This window comes from Myotis davidii, unplaced genomic scaffold (assembly GCF_000327345.1).
Source record: "Myotis davidii unplaced genomic scaffold, ASM32734v1 scaffold1176, whole genome shotgun sequence".
In the NCBI taxonomy this organism is placed as follows: domain Eukaryota; kingdom Metazoa; phylum Chordata; class Mammalia; order Chiroptera; family Vespertilionidae; genus Myotis; species Myotis davidii.
This window is the reverse complement of record NW_006288437.1, coordinates 53,897-74,418: the sequence shown is the minus strand read 5'-3', so window position 1 is coordinate 74,418 and position 20,522 is coordinate 53,897. Positions and strand designations below refer to the sequence as shown.

General features: G+C 38.0%; 1 protein-coding gene across 1 annotated transcript in view; it reads left to right on the top strand.

Annotated features, from left to right (window-relative positions):
- The window catches only part of ARMC3 (armadillo repeat containing 3), a 162,995-nt gene that overhangs the window by 107,208 nt on the left and 35,265 nt on the right, over positions 1-20,522 (top strand). Inside the window, exons 2-7 of the mRNA XM_015561742.1 lie at positions 884-952; positions 1,192-1,367; positions 3,951-4,145; positions 6,604-6,787; positions 17,292-17,444; positions 17,545-17,650. Coding sequence (XP_015417228.1) covers positions 884-952; positions 1,192-1,367; positions 3,951-4,145; positions 6,604-6,787; positions 17,292-17,444; positions 17,545-17,650 — 883 coding nt within the window. The remainder of the gene's footprint in view (positions 1-883; positions 953-1,191; positions 1,368-3,950; positions 4,146-6,603; positions 6,788-17,291; positions 17,445-17,544; positions 17,651-20,522) is intronic.

Below are 20,522 nucleotides of genomic sequence, written 5' to 3'. Positions count from 1 at the left end.
GCCTTCCCCTGATTGTCGGGTCGCCTCCCACCCTGAGGGCGCCTGGACTGTGAGAGGAGGCAGGCTGGGCTGAGGGTCCCCACTTCCAGTGCATGAATTTTCATGCACTGGGCCTCTAGAATAAATAATACAAAAGTGAACTCTAAAAAAAAAAAAAATCAGTGTACTTACCATTAAGCATTTTTGGCATTTTGGTAATGAAGTGAAATGAAATGTAAACAAGATGTGTTAATCCAAAAAAGGCTGAAGATAATTCTTACATGAATTCTGTATAAATTTTACTAAAATCAAGATTTAGCCGAAACCGGTTTGGCTCAGTGGATAGAGCGTCGGCCTGCGGACTGAAAGGTCCCAGGTTCGATTCCGGTCAAGGGCATGTACCTGGTGTGCGGGCACATCCCCAGTGGGAGATGTGCAGGAGGCAGCTGATCGATGTCCCTCTCTCATCGATGTTTCTAACTCTCTCTCTCCCTTCCTCTCTGTAAAAAATCAATAAAATATATTAAAAAAAAAAGATTTAAAAACACTGTTCGGACAATACAAAAAAAGAATTACTATTATATACTAAACAAGTGTAGGGCACCATAACTCAAATTGTGGGCATATGTTCTAATCACATTTTGCAGCTTTACGGTTATTTGTTCTAGTGCTTTAGAAGGTAGCATAATAGCTCAGTGATCAAGGAGCACAGGGGAGAGTGTGACCGGGGTCAGGCAGACCTGGGTGTGAGACCTGGCCCCACCACTGATTTACAGTGTGGTTTTGAGCCTCGTTTTCCTTCTCTGTAAAAAATAATAATGGAGCCTAGCTCATTAACACTATTCAACAGGCATGGCCATTATCATTATTAATAATAAACATTAATATTTTGCTTCTGTTGTAGATGATGTTAAAAAACTGTTAAGAGAGTTAGATGTCATGAACTCTGTTATTGCGCAGCTTGCTCCGGAAGGTAAATTGGCATCTTATATGTGTTTTTAAAAATGGGGCTGGTGTACTTTTCACACTTGAATACACTGCTTATTAAAACTGCCTATGAAATATCAATTGTGAATTGTCATTAAAATCTCTCAAGCCACGATGGGCTCCAGCCAAGGTAAGATTTGTGGAGCTTTGGTTTTCAGAACATGCTTGAAAGTAATGGCTGAATAGGTATTGAGCATACTCATGCCATTTATTTTTCGTATGCAGAAGAGGTAGTTATCCACGAGTTTGCTAGTCTTTGCCTAGCAAACTTGTCTGCGGAGTACACCAGCAAAGTGCAGATATTTGAACACGGTGGCCTAGAGCCGCTCATCAGACTGCTGAGCAGCCCAGACCCCGATGTGAAGAAGAATTCCATTGAGTGCATTTACAACCTGGTGCAGGTAAGTTTCGTTCCTAAAAGGTATCTTGACCAAAAGTTGATTGTAGGGGTTGCTTTCCTAAAAAAGAAAAAGCCTGAAACTCACCAGTTTTAATTAATACTTCTTAGTACTATTCAATAGTGATCATTCAGATATAAAGGACATTGAGTGTAGATTCCTTTCAGTTTTTGCGTTTTACAAGTATTTGTCTCCCATGAAAGGGCATTTTATAAATGTATTTAAATTTTACAAGAATAGCATGGTTCACAAATTAAGGTGGGATTATACTAGATAAGATGTATCTCTTCTGCAACAGGAAATCTAATATTCCTGTTTAACTAGGTTTGACCTAACCTTGCTGATCTAAGCACAGTGGGTATGATATACACCCTCCTCAGAGTCCCAGGGTGTTGGGACAGGTGTATTGGTGAAAGCCCAGTGAGCTGAGGACACTGAACAGAACTCATCAGTCACAGTTGCAAGATGTGACCTCACTGTGCTGCTCTCTCTTGTAATGGAAACTGACTACCTTCTCCTCCCCAATCTAGCTTGTCCTCTGACCCCCACCTATGCCCCTACCTCCCAACGCAACGTTCGCATTCTTACACCCACAGCAGCTCAGCTCCCCGACACTATGGACATCCTTCGCTGCTTCTTTCCTCGCTCAGGTTTCTGAACAATTCCCACGCACATTTGATCAGCTTAGATCAACTGAAAATACAAAAATACCCCTCTACGTAGCCATCAGTAGAGTGTGAAAGGAAGAGATGGCAAAGCAGAGATGAGGGAGGGTTCTGGGTAAACTGTCTCGACGAATCATACAGAAAAAGAGAGACCCAGAGGCTTATGCCAAAGGCAGCAAAAGCATTCATTTGTGGCCTTAGCAGTCCTTGCCCTTGGCTGGGCAGTGACTGGTTTTACCATTGCTTCTCCCTAAAAGGGCACCCTGGAAAAACAGCTCAGCTTTGTTTCCGTTTTCTGGTTACTTAAGACTTTACCTTATCCAAAAGGCCAAAATAATCCTCTTAGTGTGTGTGTGTTTTACATCCCAAGTCTCTTTCCAGCTCTTTTTGCCCATATTTTTTAAAAAATATGTTTTTACTGATATTCGAGAGAGAGGAGGGAGAGAGATAAAGAGAGAGAACCGTTGATGAGAGAGAAACATCAATTGGCTGCCTCCTGCACGCCTCCTACTGGGGATCGAGCCCAAAGCCCAGCATGTGCCCCGACCAGGAACCAACTGGTGACCTCTCGTGCAGGGGACCGTGCTCAATCAGCTGAGCCACACTGGCTGGATTCCCCATATATTTTTTAAATCAAACAGAAATGAAAAGACCTCCACTATTCATAACAGAAGCACTAGTTAATAATCATGTTATTAATTTCTTCGGACTGTTATAACAAAGTACCACAACTGGTGGCTTCAAACAATAGGGATTTATTCTCTAACAGTGCTGGACGCTGGGATTCTGAAATCAAGGTGTCAGGGGGGCCGTGCTCCCTCTGTGATTCTGGGTAGAACCCTTCCTTGACTCTTTCTGCCTCTGATGATGGCATCAATCCTTGGTGTCTCTTGGGTTGCAGCTGTAGCACTGCAATCTCTCCCTCTGCCATTTCCTCTCTTTTTATAAAGACACCAATTTTATAAGGACACCATTAATACCTACCCTAAGCCACTGCGGCCTTACCTTAGTTATATCTGCAATGACCTTGTTCAAATAAGGTCACATTTTTTTAGGAACTGAGGGTTAGGACTTCAACTTATATTTTGGGGGGATACAATTCAACCAAAAACAAAAACAAAACAAAAAAACCCACAGAAACCTCCAATTTTTATGTCTGAAGGAAGCTGAATATTAACAGTTGCAGGATGGGTAGAGGAAAGCTAAGCTGTCAGTGGGGCCTTTTCCACTTTCAATACTTTTTTACATTTACACATTTTGATTTAAAATGTCAGAGTTTGGGAGCTTTTCATGGCATTTTGTCTTGTTTTCTCCATTGTTCACTCTAACCAACCCCTTCCTACCCAACTCACACACACGAAATTACAGACAATGCAGAGCAATTTGCCTAGACTCTAATGACCCCTTGATATTATAAATGTCTTAAATAAAGGTCATGTGTCTGAACTAAACCTGATGTGAATTTGCATGCCCAGGGCCTGCAAAAAGCATTGCATTTCAGAAAAGATCCTTTTGAATAAAGATAATAAAGAACGGATGCCATAATTTCTTTTTAGCAAATACTATTTGACACAGGACAGAGAATGTGAAAAGAATTTCATTCTGCATAGCTTTCATTGTAATACTATTCATGGCAATAAGAACTTGCTATAAAATAAAGAAACAATAGCTACTGCATAAGTCATAGATATGTCCATTTCCTGTTATTGACAATGTCTGCATAGTTACAAGGAATATTTTGGTGTTGTCGATTGAGGGTTTGCTTACTTTGGTTTATGAATTATTTTAGAAGGGAATCTGGAATGAAAGGTTTCAAAGCTATAAATTGGAATACTCTTTGTTAGGAAATAGAAATTCTAGATTATTGAGGCTATATTTTGCTTTAAAATTTACTTATTTGATCGTTTGTATTTCATGGCAGGATTTTAAGTGTCGAGCTACCCTTCCAGAACTAAATGCAATCCCTCCTATATTAGAGCTTTTTAAGTCAGAATATCCAATTATTCAGTTGTTGGCTCTCAAAACGTTAGGGGTTATTACAAATGATAAGGCGTCACGAGCGATGCTAAGAGACAATCAAGGGATGGATCACCTCATCAAGATCCTGGAAGCTAAGGTATTTAAAACATTTATTCAACTGTTTATGAGGAAATGTGTCTCTCCTAAATGTTTCTATAAAATGTAATGTACAGCATTGTGATTGTAGTTAATAATACCGTAGTGCACATTTGAAAGTGGCTAAGAGAATAGATCTTAAAAGTTATCATCACAAGAAAAACGTTTTGTAACTATGGAAGGTGACAAATGTTAACTAAACTTGTGGTGATATTTGTAATATATTGAATCATTCTGCTGTATACCTTAAATTAATATAATGCTACATGTCAATTATACCTTCATTAAAATCTTGTGGTTAAGAAAATTTAAGGTTTTAAAGTACTGTTTATGATCTTCATGATTTCCTGAAGAAAATCATGGCTAGAATTAGTTTTTTAACCTTTGTCTGCCATAACTTTCTCTAGGGTAAAGCAAGATGAGTAATTTACCCCCACATTATGGAGGGTACTTTGCTTTACTCTGTCTACTGATTTGAATATTAATTATATCTAAATAATTAATATTTTTAGATTGAGAATAATGTTTGATCAAATATCTAGATACTGAGGCCTAGCCAAGTTGAAACATAAAAAATAACCATCACAAATTCACCCTTGCCAATTTGGCACCTGTACACATCTTAAATCACACTTAATTTCCAAATAAAGACAATAACATTGTCCTACTTCTGCCTAACATGGTACCGATATCCTATGTACCACTGAAGATGCATTGACAGTTTTCCCAGAAAAGGATGCATAGTCCTTGGATGATGTTTACTCTTCTCCTTGATATCCCATAACTTAAATACTGTGAAGTAAAATGAACAATGCTTAAATACTACTAGTAGTTCTAAAGTCAGATATCTTATGTAAGGGAATAAAAGAGGGAAGGAATTAAAGATGCTGCATATACACACACAGTCATAACAAAATAAGGAAGAAATATTCATAACAATAATAGCCTCTTTTCTATAACTGGCCATGCGGTCATAGTTGGTATTTATAACTACCTTTTTCAATACCCATCCCATATTCCCTTTGCCCCCAGCAAGGGCCTTGGCTCATTGTAGTTCTTTTCCTGGTGGAGTGACCTGAACGTTCTTCCTAAAGTGTCTGGGCCACTTAGTAGTCTGCCGGGATTGGGTTATTGTAGCTTTCCATCTACTTTAATCACCAGGCATAATAATAATAGGAGATGCCCCAAGGGATCTCCTGTATTCCAGATATACTCTTTCTTACCTCTATTGTGGAGTAGCAATCCAATTTCTTCTCGGTGGTAAGGACCAATCACCCCAGCCAGCACAGTAACTCCTTTCTTTGCCTGGTGATTTAGAGGCATAAGGAGCCCAAACTGGCCAGGCAGCAATCTTTTCTTTACGTGTCTTCTGATAGAAGCATTTCTCCCTTTGGAGCTAAGACCTCTTGATCAGCAGGACATAGGTCACATAGACAGCCAAAATTTTTGCATGTGGGTCACTAGAGATAATAATGAGTGGTATCCCTCCCATTTCCTGATTCCTGGGCCCATGAACCCTGACTATGGGAGAAACAGCACCATAGACTAGTACTAGATACCAATTCAGAACTTATACTGCCTTCTGGAGGACCTCACCCGAGACCTACAAGGTATTGCCACCTGGCTGCCCTGTAACTGAACCTCAAATAGGCCATTCTATCAAGCCAGCTGCTCTAGGATGATGAGGACCAGGGTGAGGCCCTTGAATTCCAGGAGTATGGACCCAACGCCACACTTCTTTTGCTGTGAAGTAAGCTCCTCGACCAGAAGCAATGCTGTGTGGAATACCATGACGGTGACACATCTTTCTGGGTTTCTTTCACTTTAAGGATTTCCATCTTAAATTTCTAGCTCAGGTAAGGCTGCTGTTTTCCACTATTGTGGGGATTTGGAAGATTCCTCAGGCAAGAAAGCCACACACTCACATGCTTCTCTCTACCAGTTGGAGATTTTAAGGAATCAGCTTCTGTCTGCTTTTTTAAAACAATTTTTCTCCAGATTTGAACATTACTTTTGGTGAAACGTATGAGCACCTTCACTTGAATACCATTACTGGAAGTTTCTAGTAATTATTTTTATCTATAAAACCCTTTGGAGTAGGGGAGATGAGAAAAGACAGGGCAAACGGTTAGGGCAGTGGTTAGCAAACTGCGGCCCTTTGAGTGTGGCTTTTCCACAAAATACCACGTGTGGGCATGCACGTACAGTGCGATTAAAACTTCGTGGCCACACTCAAGGGGTCAAAGAGCCGCATGTGGCTCATGAGCCGCAGTTTGCAGACCACTGGGTTAAGGTAAGTGATGTTATGTTAATAAGCAGAACTGTTTCCTTGAGCCTCTGTCCCAACAAAATTAATTACATTATGTTCTGACTGACCGTAGTTCCTCTTGTGTAAAATTTGGAAAGTATAAATTTATTTTAGTACAACTTTCTAAAATTGTGTTTGCTTTTATTATTAGGAACTGAATGACCTTCATATAGAAGCGCTTTCAGTGATAGCCAATTGCCTTGAAGATATGGATACCATGGTGCAGATTCAACAGACAGGGGGTCTTAAGAAGCTCTTAGTATTTGCAGAAAACTCTACAATTCCTGATATTCAGAAGAATGCAGCTAAAGCAATTACTAAAGCAGCTTATGAACGTATGTCTCCATTTATGTAATCTAAGCACACATATTCCGTCTGTATTCTTGATTTTGATTAGCACTAACAAACACTAGAATATTTGTCTGCTTCTAAATGACCATTTGAGAATAGTGTTATACTTACTATTTAAGACCAAAATTCATCTCAATGCCAGTGAGTTAAAGTAGATATTGCTTTGTCAAGGATATACTAAACTGAACATAATTTAATTATAACCCTATCTATTTTAAATGAATAAGTCCTAAATTAAGTTTTAAGTCTTTATTTCTCTTGATTTTGGAGTTATGCAGAATATGCACATTGCTTGTGATCCTGAAAACATTATTTCAATAAATCCACATTTAGAGTGATTCTATATAGTAATTTCAGATTTCAGCTGAGTCAGTGCCATGTTATAGAGCTGTGAAAAATAATATGCTCATACTATACATAACACAATTTCATTTCAGTGGCAAGCTATGTTGACATAAATCTGTAAAATATGAGAGATTAATTATATCACAAGCACCAAAGATGAAATTATAGTTTTAATTTATGTATATTTGGAGTATATGATTTAGTAAAAGATGTGACTTTATTTTTCCCCTTCCACATCATTCCTCATATGAATGACAACAACTTTGACTAGTTTAAGTGAGTTATATTCTAAACAAATATACTCATATCTGTATATATGTCGCTGTGTATATTATGGGAAACATTTCCTTTTCAACCCATACTGGATTTCTTCAGGCAAGGTTTTAATACAGTAAGCCAAATTTCACTGTCCAGTACATAGTTGATATAGAGTGGCTTTTGAGTTACGTTACTAGTATATGTGCCATATCTAAAGACAGGCTATAGAAAACAAGGTTTTTAATATTGGCAAAAGTTGGTTCATTCTGCATTCTGTCTGGTGGAACTAGACCTTATCATATCTGGTCAGTTCTTTTTGCTATCTATTGCAGACCTTAGCTGTTTGAGACCCAAAGAGAGGGTAGTAGGAAGACAGGAACGATGTCACACTTAAAATTTGTGGATATCTCAACTTCTCTTTGGATTAGTATGGCTGGGCTGTTCAAAGATTGTGTCAGCCTCTTTGGGGTAGTGAGTTTCATGAGTTTATCACCTTCATGTGACACAGTAGGGGAAAGAACACCGCATGGAGGGTTCCTGGTGTTTCCGTTCTACTACTAGTTCCACTGCTGGCACTGCACTGCCCTCGATGTGTGACTATGAGTGAACGACAGCTTCTCTGGACCTCAGGGAACTTGGCTTGTTCCTGAGGGATGAGCATGTGGCAGCATGGGATGCTGGAGGCAAAATAGGGACTGTTTTTCCTCTGCTGGACACTGTTGGTGGGATTCTGGACAAAGCCTGCCTGCTGGGTGAAGAGTGTCTGCTACAGGCCTTCCCTGCCCATTATTGGTTAAGGAGGTGAGCAGGTGCTTCCCTCAGTGTTTTGATTGTAGGTGCTGAGAATGTCACGTCAGGTTTTCTGACAGGTCACTCAGCGGTGACATCTGGGTCTTGCACATACTTTCTCTTGCTTGTGGGGATGGGCATCGGCCGGGTTGGATGTCTCACAAAGCCACAGAGTTCTGTCTCGTCCTCCCAGTTTTCCTGGGGCCTCTTTTTGTCTCTCTCGCTCTGAGCCAGTCTCTGTTCTTCATTGAGCCTTGATTTCTGTTCAATATCCCTAGCAGTCATGTAAGAACGACAAGGGTTCTGTGGATCCTGGGGAGCCAATGGTTTCTGATTCTCCTTCATCTTATTGGATCCTCGGGGCTGGGGGGGGGAGAGGGCTCAGCCCTATCTCAACGCTTCATGGGACACCTGAGGCTGCTTTCCTTGTGCCCAAAGCTCCCACAGATCTTGCATTTCAACTGGGGGAGAACAGGCCCTGGGATTCTCCGCCTCTGGTGGGGGAGCCTTGTGTGCCACTGGGGCCCTCTGTGGCTGCTTCCCTTTCTGGGCCATTCAGCATCTTCAGGGCCCTCACTATGGGTAAGGATCTGCCACACCAACTATGAGATTCAGATCTTTCTGTCTCAGCTATGGACTTGGGAATCTCCTGAAAAAATAAAATAAGATAAAAGGAAAGAGATCCATTTCAATATCACACAGAGAAACCTCCTCCTCCCCATTGTATTTTGAATGTGTTCTATATTTTGCCTACATTCTGTAAACATATTCCTGCCAGGAATTGAATTCTTGGTTGGAAATGTTTTTTTCCTCCCTGAGCATGGCCTACAGAAATCATTTAGAGATGTCAGATGTCAGGTAATTGTCACGCTTTTGAAAGCAATGTTTTCTTTCTGGTTACTTGTAAGGCCTTTTGGTCATAGCTGTTCTGTGATTTCACCAGGATACATTAATGTTTTATTTACTCTGGTTCATATTTATTGGGAATATTAAATGTTAATAAAAAATTTATTTCTTTATTCATTTATTAATGATTTACTGAGCTTAGCCCCTTGGTGTCCCTAAAGGCAGAACAGGCAAATAGGCAATCACAATGTAAATGGGTTTGATGATGGAAGAATGAGGTCACCCCAGGAGGGCCACCTAAGGCAGACTTGGATCAGATAAGTCTTCCTGAAATAGAAAGGACCTATTCAGGCTAGAACCTAGAGTAAATAATAGAAATTGGCTGGGCAAAGGAGCTGCTGGTGGAAGGGGGTAGGATCAGCAGCACTTGAAGCTGATGGAACAGTGTGTGTAAAGGCCAGAGGGGGACAGAGGCTGGTAAGTTCCAGAATTGAACGTTTTCAGAATGGCTAGTGAATAGAATGCAGCAGAAAACTGAGTGTTAAGGTTGTTGAGTAATGAGAATCCAAATGCTAATGGATGTTATAAGTCAAGTTAAGGACTTTGAACTTTATATTGATAGCAACAAAGAGCCTTGAATTGACATAGAAAGAGGAGGGAACATTGCAGATTTTCACTTTTCAAAGAAAGATCACTCTTGTAGAGCTTACTATTTATCTTTCAGCTCCACTTAATAAATTCTATTGTACAGTCCTTTTTGTCTTTATATTTTCTTTTCTTTGATCTATCACTGATGAAAAGTGGTATGTTAGAGGCTTCCCATTATGTTGTTTCTGTTGATTTTCTTCCTTATAACTTTAACTTTGCTTAATTTAATATTATTTTATATCCACTACTCATTTTTTTAAAACCTCACTTACTGCTTTTAGCTTTAAATTATAATATATATTAAGAATGCCATGGCCCTAGCCGGTTTGGAACAGTGGACAGAGAGAGCATCAACTTGGGTTCAATTCCGGTCAAGGGCATTTGGCCGGGTTGTGGGCTTGATCCCCAGTAGGGAGTGTGCAGGAGGCAGCCAATCAATGGTTCTCTCTCATCATTGATGTTTCTATCTCTCCCTCTCCCTCCCTCTCTGAAAGCAATAAAAATTAAAAAGAATCACTTTAAAAAATTGCCATTTTATTATCAAAAATGGTCTTGGCAGAACACAGCTTTGCAAACTCCAGATGGTTTAAATAAAGAGAAAATAAAGAGACTATTTTACAAGTAGTCAAAGGAATAAACAAGAGATGGTAAGGTCCCCAGAAATTAGCAATATTGAGATATCCTCACCACTAGATCCAAAGGCAAGGGATAAAACATTGTTAGACTTATTTTTACAACTATTGTATTTGGCCTTATTTCTGACATCACATTTTATGATTTTTTGCTTTTTATTTTTCTATGCTCTCTCCTTTATTTCCTTTTAATTCTTTTTGTTACACAGATTTTTAAAATCATGGCTATTTTAAAGATAAATTTTCTACCTTAATATATTTAGCTTTTTTGCTTTGAAAACTTTTTTTCTTCCTGATATTTGTACATTTCATAGGGGTTATAGCTTCTCCTCTCTAAAATCTATATAGCCTGGCCAGCATGGCTCAGTGGTTGAGCATTGACCTATGAACCAAGAGGTCATGGTTCAATTCCTGGTCGGGGCATATGCCCGGGCTGTGGGCTCAAACCCCACTGTGCAGGAGGCAACCAATCAATGATTCTCTCTCATAATTGATGCTTCTATCCCTCTCTCCCTCTCTCTGAAATCAAGAGAAATATATTTAAAAAATAAAATAAAATTATATAAACCTTTCTTCTTTTAAGAATCACTTTGCCATTACATTCAATTTTATTCACATTTACAGTTTTAGAGTTTTGTACATATTAGATCTCTTTCAGTGTACATTGTGAATTTCTCAAGATTTTGTTTATTTATTGTTAATCCTTACCTGAGGATATTGTTTCCATTGATTTTTATTTTATTTTATTTTATTTTAATTTTAATTTACAGAGAGTGGGAAGGAGGGAGAAAGGAAGAGAAGGAGAGAGAAAAAGATAGAGAGAAACATCTATGTGAGAGAGACATTGATTGGTTGCCTTCTGCACGCACCCCGACAGGGTCTGGGGATTGAACCTGCAACCCAGGTACATACCCTTGACCAGAAATTGAACCCATAACCCTCGTGAGAGGTCCAATGCTCTAACTACCAAACACACCAGCCAGGCCTAGATTTCAAGATTTTATTTTTCATTTGTTTCTCAATTAACCAGAGTATATTTTTTTCAGTTCAGCTTTTTTTTTTTTCAGGAATAGTCAAGAGTGGCATATTTTTTTAGTCCTTACCTGTGAATGTCTGTTGCCTTTATACATACAGGGTGGGGCAAAAGTAGGTTTACAGCTGTTCATATGGAAAAGAATACAATAATCTTACCTAATAATAGACAAACATGTAAATTGACCATCCCTGAAGGCCGTGGCCGGAGCAGTGAAGACGGAAGGCTCTGGCTGGAGGAGCGAAGGCCTGGGTCCCGGGTGCCGGAGGAAAACTGGTGCCGGCAGCCAGGGGAAGGGAAGGCCTATTGCATGAATATCTTCGTGCAACAGGCCTCTAGTTAATAAATAATAATACAAGAATAAACCCTGTTACTTCTACTCACAACTGTAAGCCTCCTTTTGCCCGACCCTGTTTATGACAGTGTAGCTGAGTTTGGAATTCTTCTGCCATAACATTTTCTCCTCAAAGTTCTATGAACCTTGTTTTTGTAGAGTCTGCGTCTGAGGCCAGCCTGTTTGCTATATAGGATGCTTTCTTTTTTGTGTTTGAGTAGAATCCTTTATCCTATGAGTCAAAATCTTTTGCCAAAATATGTTTGAGATTCTGTCTCTTTGCCTATTACATAGTAAAGCTTTTTGATCTCCAGAATCATGTTTTGTTTGTTTTTCTATATACTTTTGATTATTGTTTTTGTTTTATTTAATATTTTCCCCAGGAATATTTATTAACTTTAGAACACCTCTGTCCTCTTTCTTCTATACCTATTCCACACTCCAAAATGAGGAGTGCTCTGCCTACACCTGATTTTAATAAACAGACAGGGGTGTCCTTTGTCTTTCCCTCATCAGTTCCGATGATAATAGAATACTTTTGCCCAGATTTGGATGATGATGAAGCTCCTCTCTAATGCGGCATTGCAACACTGATGCGCTCTTTTCCTCCTGGCCCCATTGGTTATATAGGAGAGAGCCGATGTAAGTTTGGGACGTTCTGTGGGGCCCATAATTGTCCATTGACCAGGGGTATTTATGGAAATTTGTTCCTTCCTCGCTTGCCCCTGCTTTAGGGCCCTCTTTTCTTCTCAGTCAACCTCTCAACCAAAAGGCTAGTCAACTTAGCCCTGGCCGGTGTGGCTCAGTGGATAGAGCGTCGGCCTACAGACCAAAGGGTCCCGGGTTTGATTCTGGTCAAGGGCACGTACCTGGGTTGCAGGCTCCTCCCTGGCCCAGGCTTTGGTCAGGGCTTGTGCAGAAGGCAACCAATTGATGTGTTTCTCTCATATCAGTATTTCTCTCTGTCTTTCCCCCTCTCTTCCACTCTTTCTAAAAATCAATTGAAAAATATCCTTGGGTGAGGATTAAAAAAAAAAAACAACACTAGTCAATTTAAATAATTTCACCTCTTCATCTTATCTCCGTCCCTTAACCTCCTGCTTCCACCATCCTGCAAAAACGGTCCTTGTAGAATTTTCTATTAACGTCCCAACTCCTAAATCCTACAGATACATTTTCAGTTTTTTCTTTATTGATCTCTTTGTGGCATCCCACACTGTTGATTGCCCGCTCCACCGGAAGCCTCTTATATCCCTTGACTTCCATAGCACTCCTCTTCCCTGGTGTGATTCTAATCATCGGACCAACCCTTCGCCTTTATCAGCTTTCTCTCATCTGCCTATCATTTCAATGTTAAACTTGCCTTCCCAACTTCTGTCTTGTCTTTCAAATCTCCCCGAGTAATCATACTTGTAACTCATGTTTCAGCTGACTCCTTATTTGCCTATTAATCCCAAATCTGTGTCTAATTATGACCTGTCTTCTGAATTCCAGCCTATATTTCTGATGACTTCCAAGCACATCCAACTACATTACCCAAATTCAATTTCTGAGGGGTCATTAATTCCTTTGAAAAATCTAATGAAAGAGACTCAATCCCAAATGCACAAGTACTCAACATTTTGCCTATAACTTCAGGGAGTTCATAGGCTGCCAGAAGCTCACCTATGCCTTCTGGATTCAGGACTCCATGTTAGTAACTCTTGAACTAGAATAAATAGGATCAAGTCCAGATGCCCTAGCTTGGAATCAGAGATTTTTCCATCTTGTACTATGATATGGCTACTGGTTATCATTTTTTTTCTTGCTCAGATACTCTCCATTGTGCTATATTCAGGTAGTTTGACCTGATCCTTTGGAATGTCAACCAAGCACAAGACAAAAGTTAACTTGCATTGCTTAGTAGGACCCCCATCTTCCAGATGGAACAAGATTTACAGCTACCCTGACATCACTTGACCCACTGCCCATGTGTATTGCAGTAGAGATCCTTTAACTTTGTCTTACAGGTTTCATCTGTTACTGAGAAGCTTACAGTTGGAAACCTTTTCTATAATTTCTGGCATGGTCTCCTTCCTTCCTAAATTGTTTCCACCTTTGGTGATTGTGCAAACACTGGAAAAGTGAGTCAAATGAATCTGCAAATCTAATGGATGCACAGGTGGCTTAATTTTCTTATAGTCGGGTTTGGCAACTTGATTCTTGGAGCCTCTAGAAAGAGATGATTTCACAAAGATTCAAGCTTCCTTTCTGTACACACATCCCAACGAGTGAGGCCTCTCCTGGTTGGCAGGACAGGGCTTTGAGAACATCTCTCTATTCCAAACTTCTGCAGAAGCAGAATTCCCCTCAGGACACTGAACTGCCTCAGCCATAGCATTTGTGGGTGGAGCTGCCCACTGTGTTCAAAAGGAATCCTCTTCCCTAGGGCCCCTGCAGGAGGATAGACTGGCGTCTTCCTCATTTACCTATTTTCTTCTATTTTTGTTGATTTACTTACCTTGTATACCACCCTGAACGCGCCCGATCTCGTCTGATTTACTTACCTTGTAATGCTCTTTACCTGGCCAGCTCCATGATCCCCACCTCTTCTTTCTGCCTCCATGCTAGACTGTACCTTGTTTCCAGGCCCTACCTGTGTTTCTTGTCTACCCCCTTTTATATCAGCCATTGCCTGCCTTGCCCGCTCCCGCAGACACAGCCAGGTTGGCATGCCTTGCTTTATTTTAGACATGCCTTATTTGATATTAGTAACAAAGATAAACTCTAAAAGCTTATAAGGATTAACAAATTTATCTTCTAATATTTCTGTAATGAAAGTAAATAATCATGAGTTTTAAAATAATTTTCCACCTATAGAAAATTCCATTCTTAACTAAGTTTTAACAAATATTATTCCTTATACTTTTGTTAAGAACAATGTACCCATCAGTGCTCATTTATAACATTTTTTTTTTTACTTTTCATCATCATCAAAAAATTTGTAGGCTCAATAATACAAAACACATAGCGCACATTCTTTAAGTTTTGCTTGTTGAATAAAGTTTTAACATGCATTTTAACCATGGAAAGCCCAAGTCTGTATGCCTGTGACGTGGCATCAGGAGGAGGAAGGTGTTAATTACCACGTTGCCAGGAGGTTTATGAACTGGCATTAACATCTCAGCAGGAGCAGAGGTGGCACCATAGCGACTTAGGAGAAGAGGTGAAGAAAAGCATCGTTACATACAGATTTATTTTCAGTTACAAAACCTCATGCTTTTTATTTTAGTGATATTGAACAAATGTAATTTTTAAAGGACGTTCCTCTTTAATAGCATCATTACCTTGCCATCTTTATTATCTGCATAATTAAAACATAAATACTTCACTTCTCCGTGTAGCAATTCAATAAAGGTGCGTGGTTACTATGTTAATTCATCTTTTAAATTTATTATAGCCACGCTGCAGTCAGCACTTTTGAGGTTTGGTGAACACAGCTGGATTTTGAGAACACTATCAGCAGGGTTGAGAAACTAATTGCCCATTTAAATTATTTAAATTATTTTAAAAATCTCTCCAACAATTGCATATATACTGTTTTTCTTTTAATGCAACAATCACATACTTCAAACTTAGTCTTTTCAAATTAATTGTTTTGGCAGATTTTCCTGTTGTGTTTAGTAAAGTTGACTTACAGCCGTCAGAGAAGCCTTAATTATAACTCTAAGCATTTTAGGTCAGAGACTGGAAAATTTTCAGATCTGGATTATTCAGAAAAACAAATAAGGATCATATATATTTTTAAACATTTTATAAGCCACATACTTTCGATGTAACTATTAATTGCAGCTTTTTACTGAAACCATTATGGTCTGCCTGAATTCTGATTTTAAATGAAAGGAACAAGGGATTTAAATGATAGGATTACAGGATATGGTTCATGAATGGTTTAAGGCGAGTGAACAGAAGTGTTAGTAATTTAGCTTGTGCCATTTATTATGGCCAGATACTCAGATGAAAGGCCAAAGTATTTGCAAATATGGTGGCATCTAAATGTGACACTGCTTCTGTGAAAGGGGTGATTTAAAAGTTATGGTTGAAAAAAGACAAATCATATATTAACTTTTAAATGAAAACCTACTTGCAGTCATTTCTGAAAGTATTTCTGAAAAACACAATTAAAATATCTATAAGTAATGAATTAATTCCACATGTACTAGTAGCTGTTATTTCAATTAGTATCAGCATCAGCATTTTTTTGCAGAGATTTTTATTTTAACAGAATATTCTCTTATTTATCAGCATCCTAATAACATATATTCACATTCCTCCATTTTAATCATGTAAATTGACTTTATGAAGGTTAACTAGAGAATCAAACCTACAACAAAGTTTAATGAAGGAGTTAAATAAATTTGCAAAAAATTATTTGTAAGCTGTTTCTTTTCAGAGTAGTCTCTGGTACTTCTTGTGGCATTAAAACTGAATTTGGTTTAATAAATATTTCATAGTACACACTTTTTAATAGATAGCAACTTATTTAGAATGAACTATAAACACAAAGCAAAAAATTAGGTTTTAATGTTCTAATTTAGTTGAATAAAATATTTTCTTTAGTATAGTAATGAGGTTGTAATTTATTTTAAAAAATAAAATGGGCCGAAACCGGTTTGGCTCAGTGGATAGAGCATCGGCCTGCAGACTGAAAGGTCCCGGGTTCGATTCCGGTCAAGGGCATGTCCCTGGGTTGCGGGCACATCCCCAGTAGGAGATGTGCAGGAGGCAGCTGATCAAAGTTTCTCTCTCATCGATGTTTCTAACTCTCTATCTCTCTCTCCCTTCCTCTCTGTAAAAAATCAATAAAATATATTTTAAAAAAATAATAAAAAATAAAATGGAAAAAAAGGAAAAAACATTAAAGAATGAAAAGAACATTAAAAATACTTTGGTTTTTAATTTACTATTTTATAATGGGGTGAATTATCATGGTTTGTACTTAGATTTGTAACTTTACTTGTTTTCAAATAAAGAAAACTATGCTGATATATGTTTAGATTATGTGTATAGTAGTTTAGCAATTTAATTATTTTAACTTTTGCGATGTCACTATGTATTGTAACTTAAGTAAAAGATGATTACAATTTTTAATATAAGCTTATAAATTCCTAAGACTTGAAATCATAGTTTATTATTCATTTTTACTTTCTCTAGCTCACCAGTTTGTACATCTTAGGTATTCTTCAAATATTGGGATTTTATTTAAAATAAACATCAAATAAACAGGTATTTGTTCTTAGTGAGACGATAGTGTATGTGAACACAGCACCATTCCAGGCACATAATTGGTGTTAAGTAAGTTCTTGCTAAATCTAAAATTCACCTCTCTCTTATTGTAGAATCTTCTTTCCCGAAGTGATATCATATAAGGAGATAGAAAAAAGAACAATCAATGTTCCCGACTCATTTTGTGTAACCGCTATGTTCTAAAGGTTAAATGGGTATTTTTTTTTTGTGTAGTTTAGATTCTCTGTGACTAAAGCTAGCAAATAATTTGAATTCCTATTATATTTTGGACATTTTTTTGCAGCAAAATTCTGATTTATTTATTTTTTTTATGAAAGCTGAAAACAGAAAATTTTTTCATGAACAAGAGGTTGAAAAATGCCTTGTAACCCTTTTGGGCTCTGAAAGTGATGGAACTAAAATTGCTGCTTCCCAAGCTATTTCGGTAATGTGTGAGAATTCAGCCAGCAAAGAATTTTTCAATCATCAGGGTAAGCAAACTAGAAAAAAACATTTTGTTCATTTTTAGGTTACCATAGTCTAGGTAACTTTGTTGGCAAAGTTACATTTTACCTTTCTTTTTTTCTGTAGGGATCCCACAGTTAGTTCAGTTGCTGAAAAGTGACAATGAAGAGGTAAGGGAAGCTGCAGCCCTGGCCCTGGCTAATCTGACCACTTGCAATCCCACTAATGCAAAGTAAGTACAAAAAGACTCACTCAGCACTGCCTTGTATGGGGAATCTAACAGTGCAAGAAGTGCACATTTTAATATTTTGGCTTTCAAGGAAGTTTACATTCTTTCAGATGATCTACCTTGGGATAAACTCTTAGGAAACCTTCAAATCCCATGTGAAAATAAGTCATCAGATAAGCCTGTTTTGCAAAGACACAGTCATGTGCCAATAAGGACTTTTCAGTCAATGACCAACCACATACATATATAATGGCGGTCTCCAAAGACTATAATGGAGCTCCTATTACACAAATCCCATTGCTTAGTTGGACATCCCCCGAGGGGTCCTGGATTGGAGAGGGTGCAGGCTGGGCTGAAGGGACCTCCCCACCCCCACCCTGTGCACAAATTTTGTGCGCCAGGCCTCTAGTTTCCTTATAAAACAGGAAGAATTTCTTAAAGGAAACTTTTATAAATAAACTAGTAATAATTCTTTATCCTCCCTAAATCTTAATTGATATGTGTACTAGGGTTCTCTAGAGAAACAGAACCAAGAAGAAGGTAGAACCAAGAAGAAGGTAATTAGATAGATAGATAGATAGATAGATAATTTTATATATTGGAATTGGCTCATTTGATTATGGAGGCTGAGAAGTCCCACGATCTGATCTCTGTAATCTGGAGACCCAGGAAAGATGGTGGGGTAATTCAGTCCAAGTCTGAAGGCTTGGGAGTCTTCTATTCATACTTTTCATTCTTTATTATCTGCAGAATTCTTTATTATCACTTAAAATGGATAAAAATGTGAAAAGGAAATAGGAAATAGGAAAACAGGGTAAGAACAACCAGATTCACTTATTTAAAATGATAGAAAGAGAGAGAAAAGTAAAATTATTTTTAATTTAGTAAATAAAAAGTGAGGCAGCTAAAACAACTCTCTATAAAAAAAATAGATGAAAATAAAAATAGAATCCAGCCCTAACCAGTTTGGCTCAGTGGATAGAGCGTCGGCCTATGGACTGAAAGGTCCCAGGTTCAATTCTGGCCAAGGGCATGTACCTCGGTTGCGGGCACAACCCCAGTAGGAAGTGTGCAGGAGGCAGCTGATCGATGTTCCTCTCTCATCGATGTTTCTAACTCTCTATCCCTCTCCTTTCCTCTCTGTGAAAAAATCAATAATATATATATATTAAAAATAGAATCCAAGAGCAATAATGAATTTTATGTAAAAATATAATCCACATAGTTAGTATGGATTCTTTATCTATCCTTTATCCTTTATCCTTTCTTGACTCACTGCTAACCTTTTTGACAATTCTCAATTTGTAATGCTTTTTGGAAAGGAAAAAGATAATGCTTTTTAAAAGAGAAAATGCTATTGTCAGCTAAATTTCATATTATATTTAGCTATACTCTTCTATCCAATTCATCATATCAAAGTTTTACACTATTTATGCAATAAGAGAATTATTCTTGATTGACATTCATCTAAGGGCAGATCCTACATATTATAAGAAAATTTTAAACTATTAATTTATAACATCACCGCCATCTGTTGGATTTGATCAGAATTAGTTTCTAAGTTATCACAAGAATGAAAAGTGGTCAGTATTTTTCATTTCCCTTTGCCAACACTAAATTTTGGCTATTGGTAAACTATGAAAAAATTACAAAATATTATGATTATTAACTAGATGTTTTTCAAGAGAGACAAATATTTTAGGAAATAAAACACAATGAACAAAATAAAAAGTATAAAAAGTAATACCTATGATTATTTTAATGCCTATAGATAAATGAAAACTGCAGTTTTGCTGTAGAAAATACTGGTAATCAAGTCTAGTGTTTACACATAGATCATACTAGCTCAGATTCTTCATCCTTATTCTACGTTATCTCCATGAAAAACTGGATGATTTCCCGAAATCTTGAGATTTCTTTTATCTCAATGTCCTTGTTTCTTTATTGTTTATTTTTTTATACCCCTTCTTGACTTCCCATAACAGTATTGACTCAATATAGTTCTGAGGGCAGCATATATATTGGTTACTGGGAAAAAATTGATTGATTGCTGGGCCAATGCTGGCCTCCACAATAGCAAAGACAAAGAGCTTCTCTCTGGGGACTGTCCCGCTACTGTGATATAAAGTCAGTACCACAACAAAGAAAGTGAAGAGTCAGAAAGGAGTATATCCCAAAAGGACCCCAGAAAGAGGCAGAATGCCCCTCCCAAATACGTGGATGTGTATTTGAGAGCTTTTGGAACTTTTGAATATCCTCATTATAAAAATAAAGCATTAACTAAATTTTAATACCTACTAGAATTGTTCATGGAGTACCATGCCTAGGAAAGCCATGGAATTTGTAGAAAAAAAAATATTTACAAGGTATGCCGCATACAGCACTTCACACAGTAAAGCACTTTAAGAAAGGGCAGTACTTTATTTATTCACAGCAACCCAAACTCTCTAGGACATTTCAGTATCGTCAGCGAAGGGCCTGACCTTAATGAACTTCTTGAAATGTTAAATCTCTCTAATGTGTCCAGAAGGCGCTTTTCCAGGCTTTTGTGTGTGTTTGTTTTTCATCCCCACCCCATTAAATAGAATTGGGAAGAGAGAATATATATTTATTTTTACTGTTTCTTTTCATTTCATTCATTCTGTAGGTTTAAGTATAGACTAATGTTATTCCTTAGAGTTGCCTACATTTTATTGTGCACTTAGGACTGTATGTAGCTCAGTGAACTGATCGTCCTTTTGAAGGAAAAAAGCCCTACCTCTCTTAAAGTTGGCAAAACACCACAATTTTACTCCCCTACTCTTCATTCCTTGAGGAAGAAATGGGATATCTAGACAGATATCCCATTTTGTGAATTTGAGATGGCTAGAGAGGT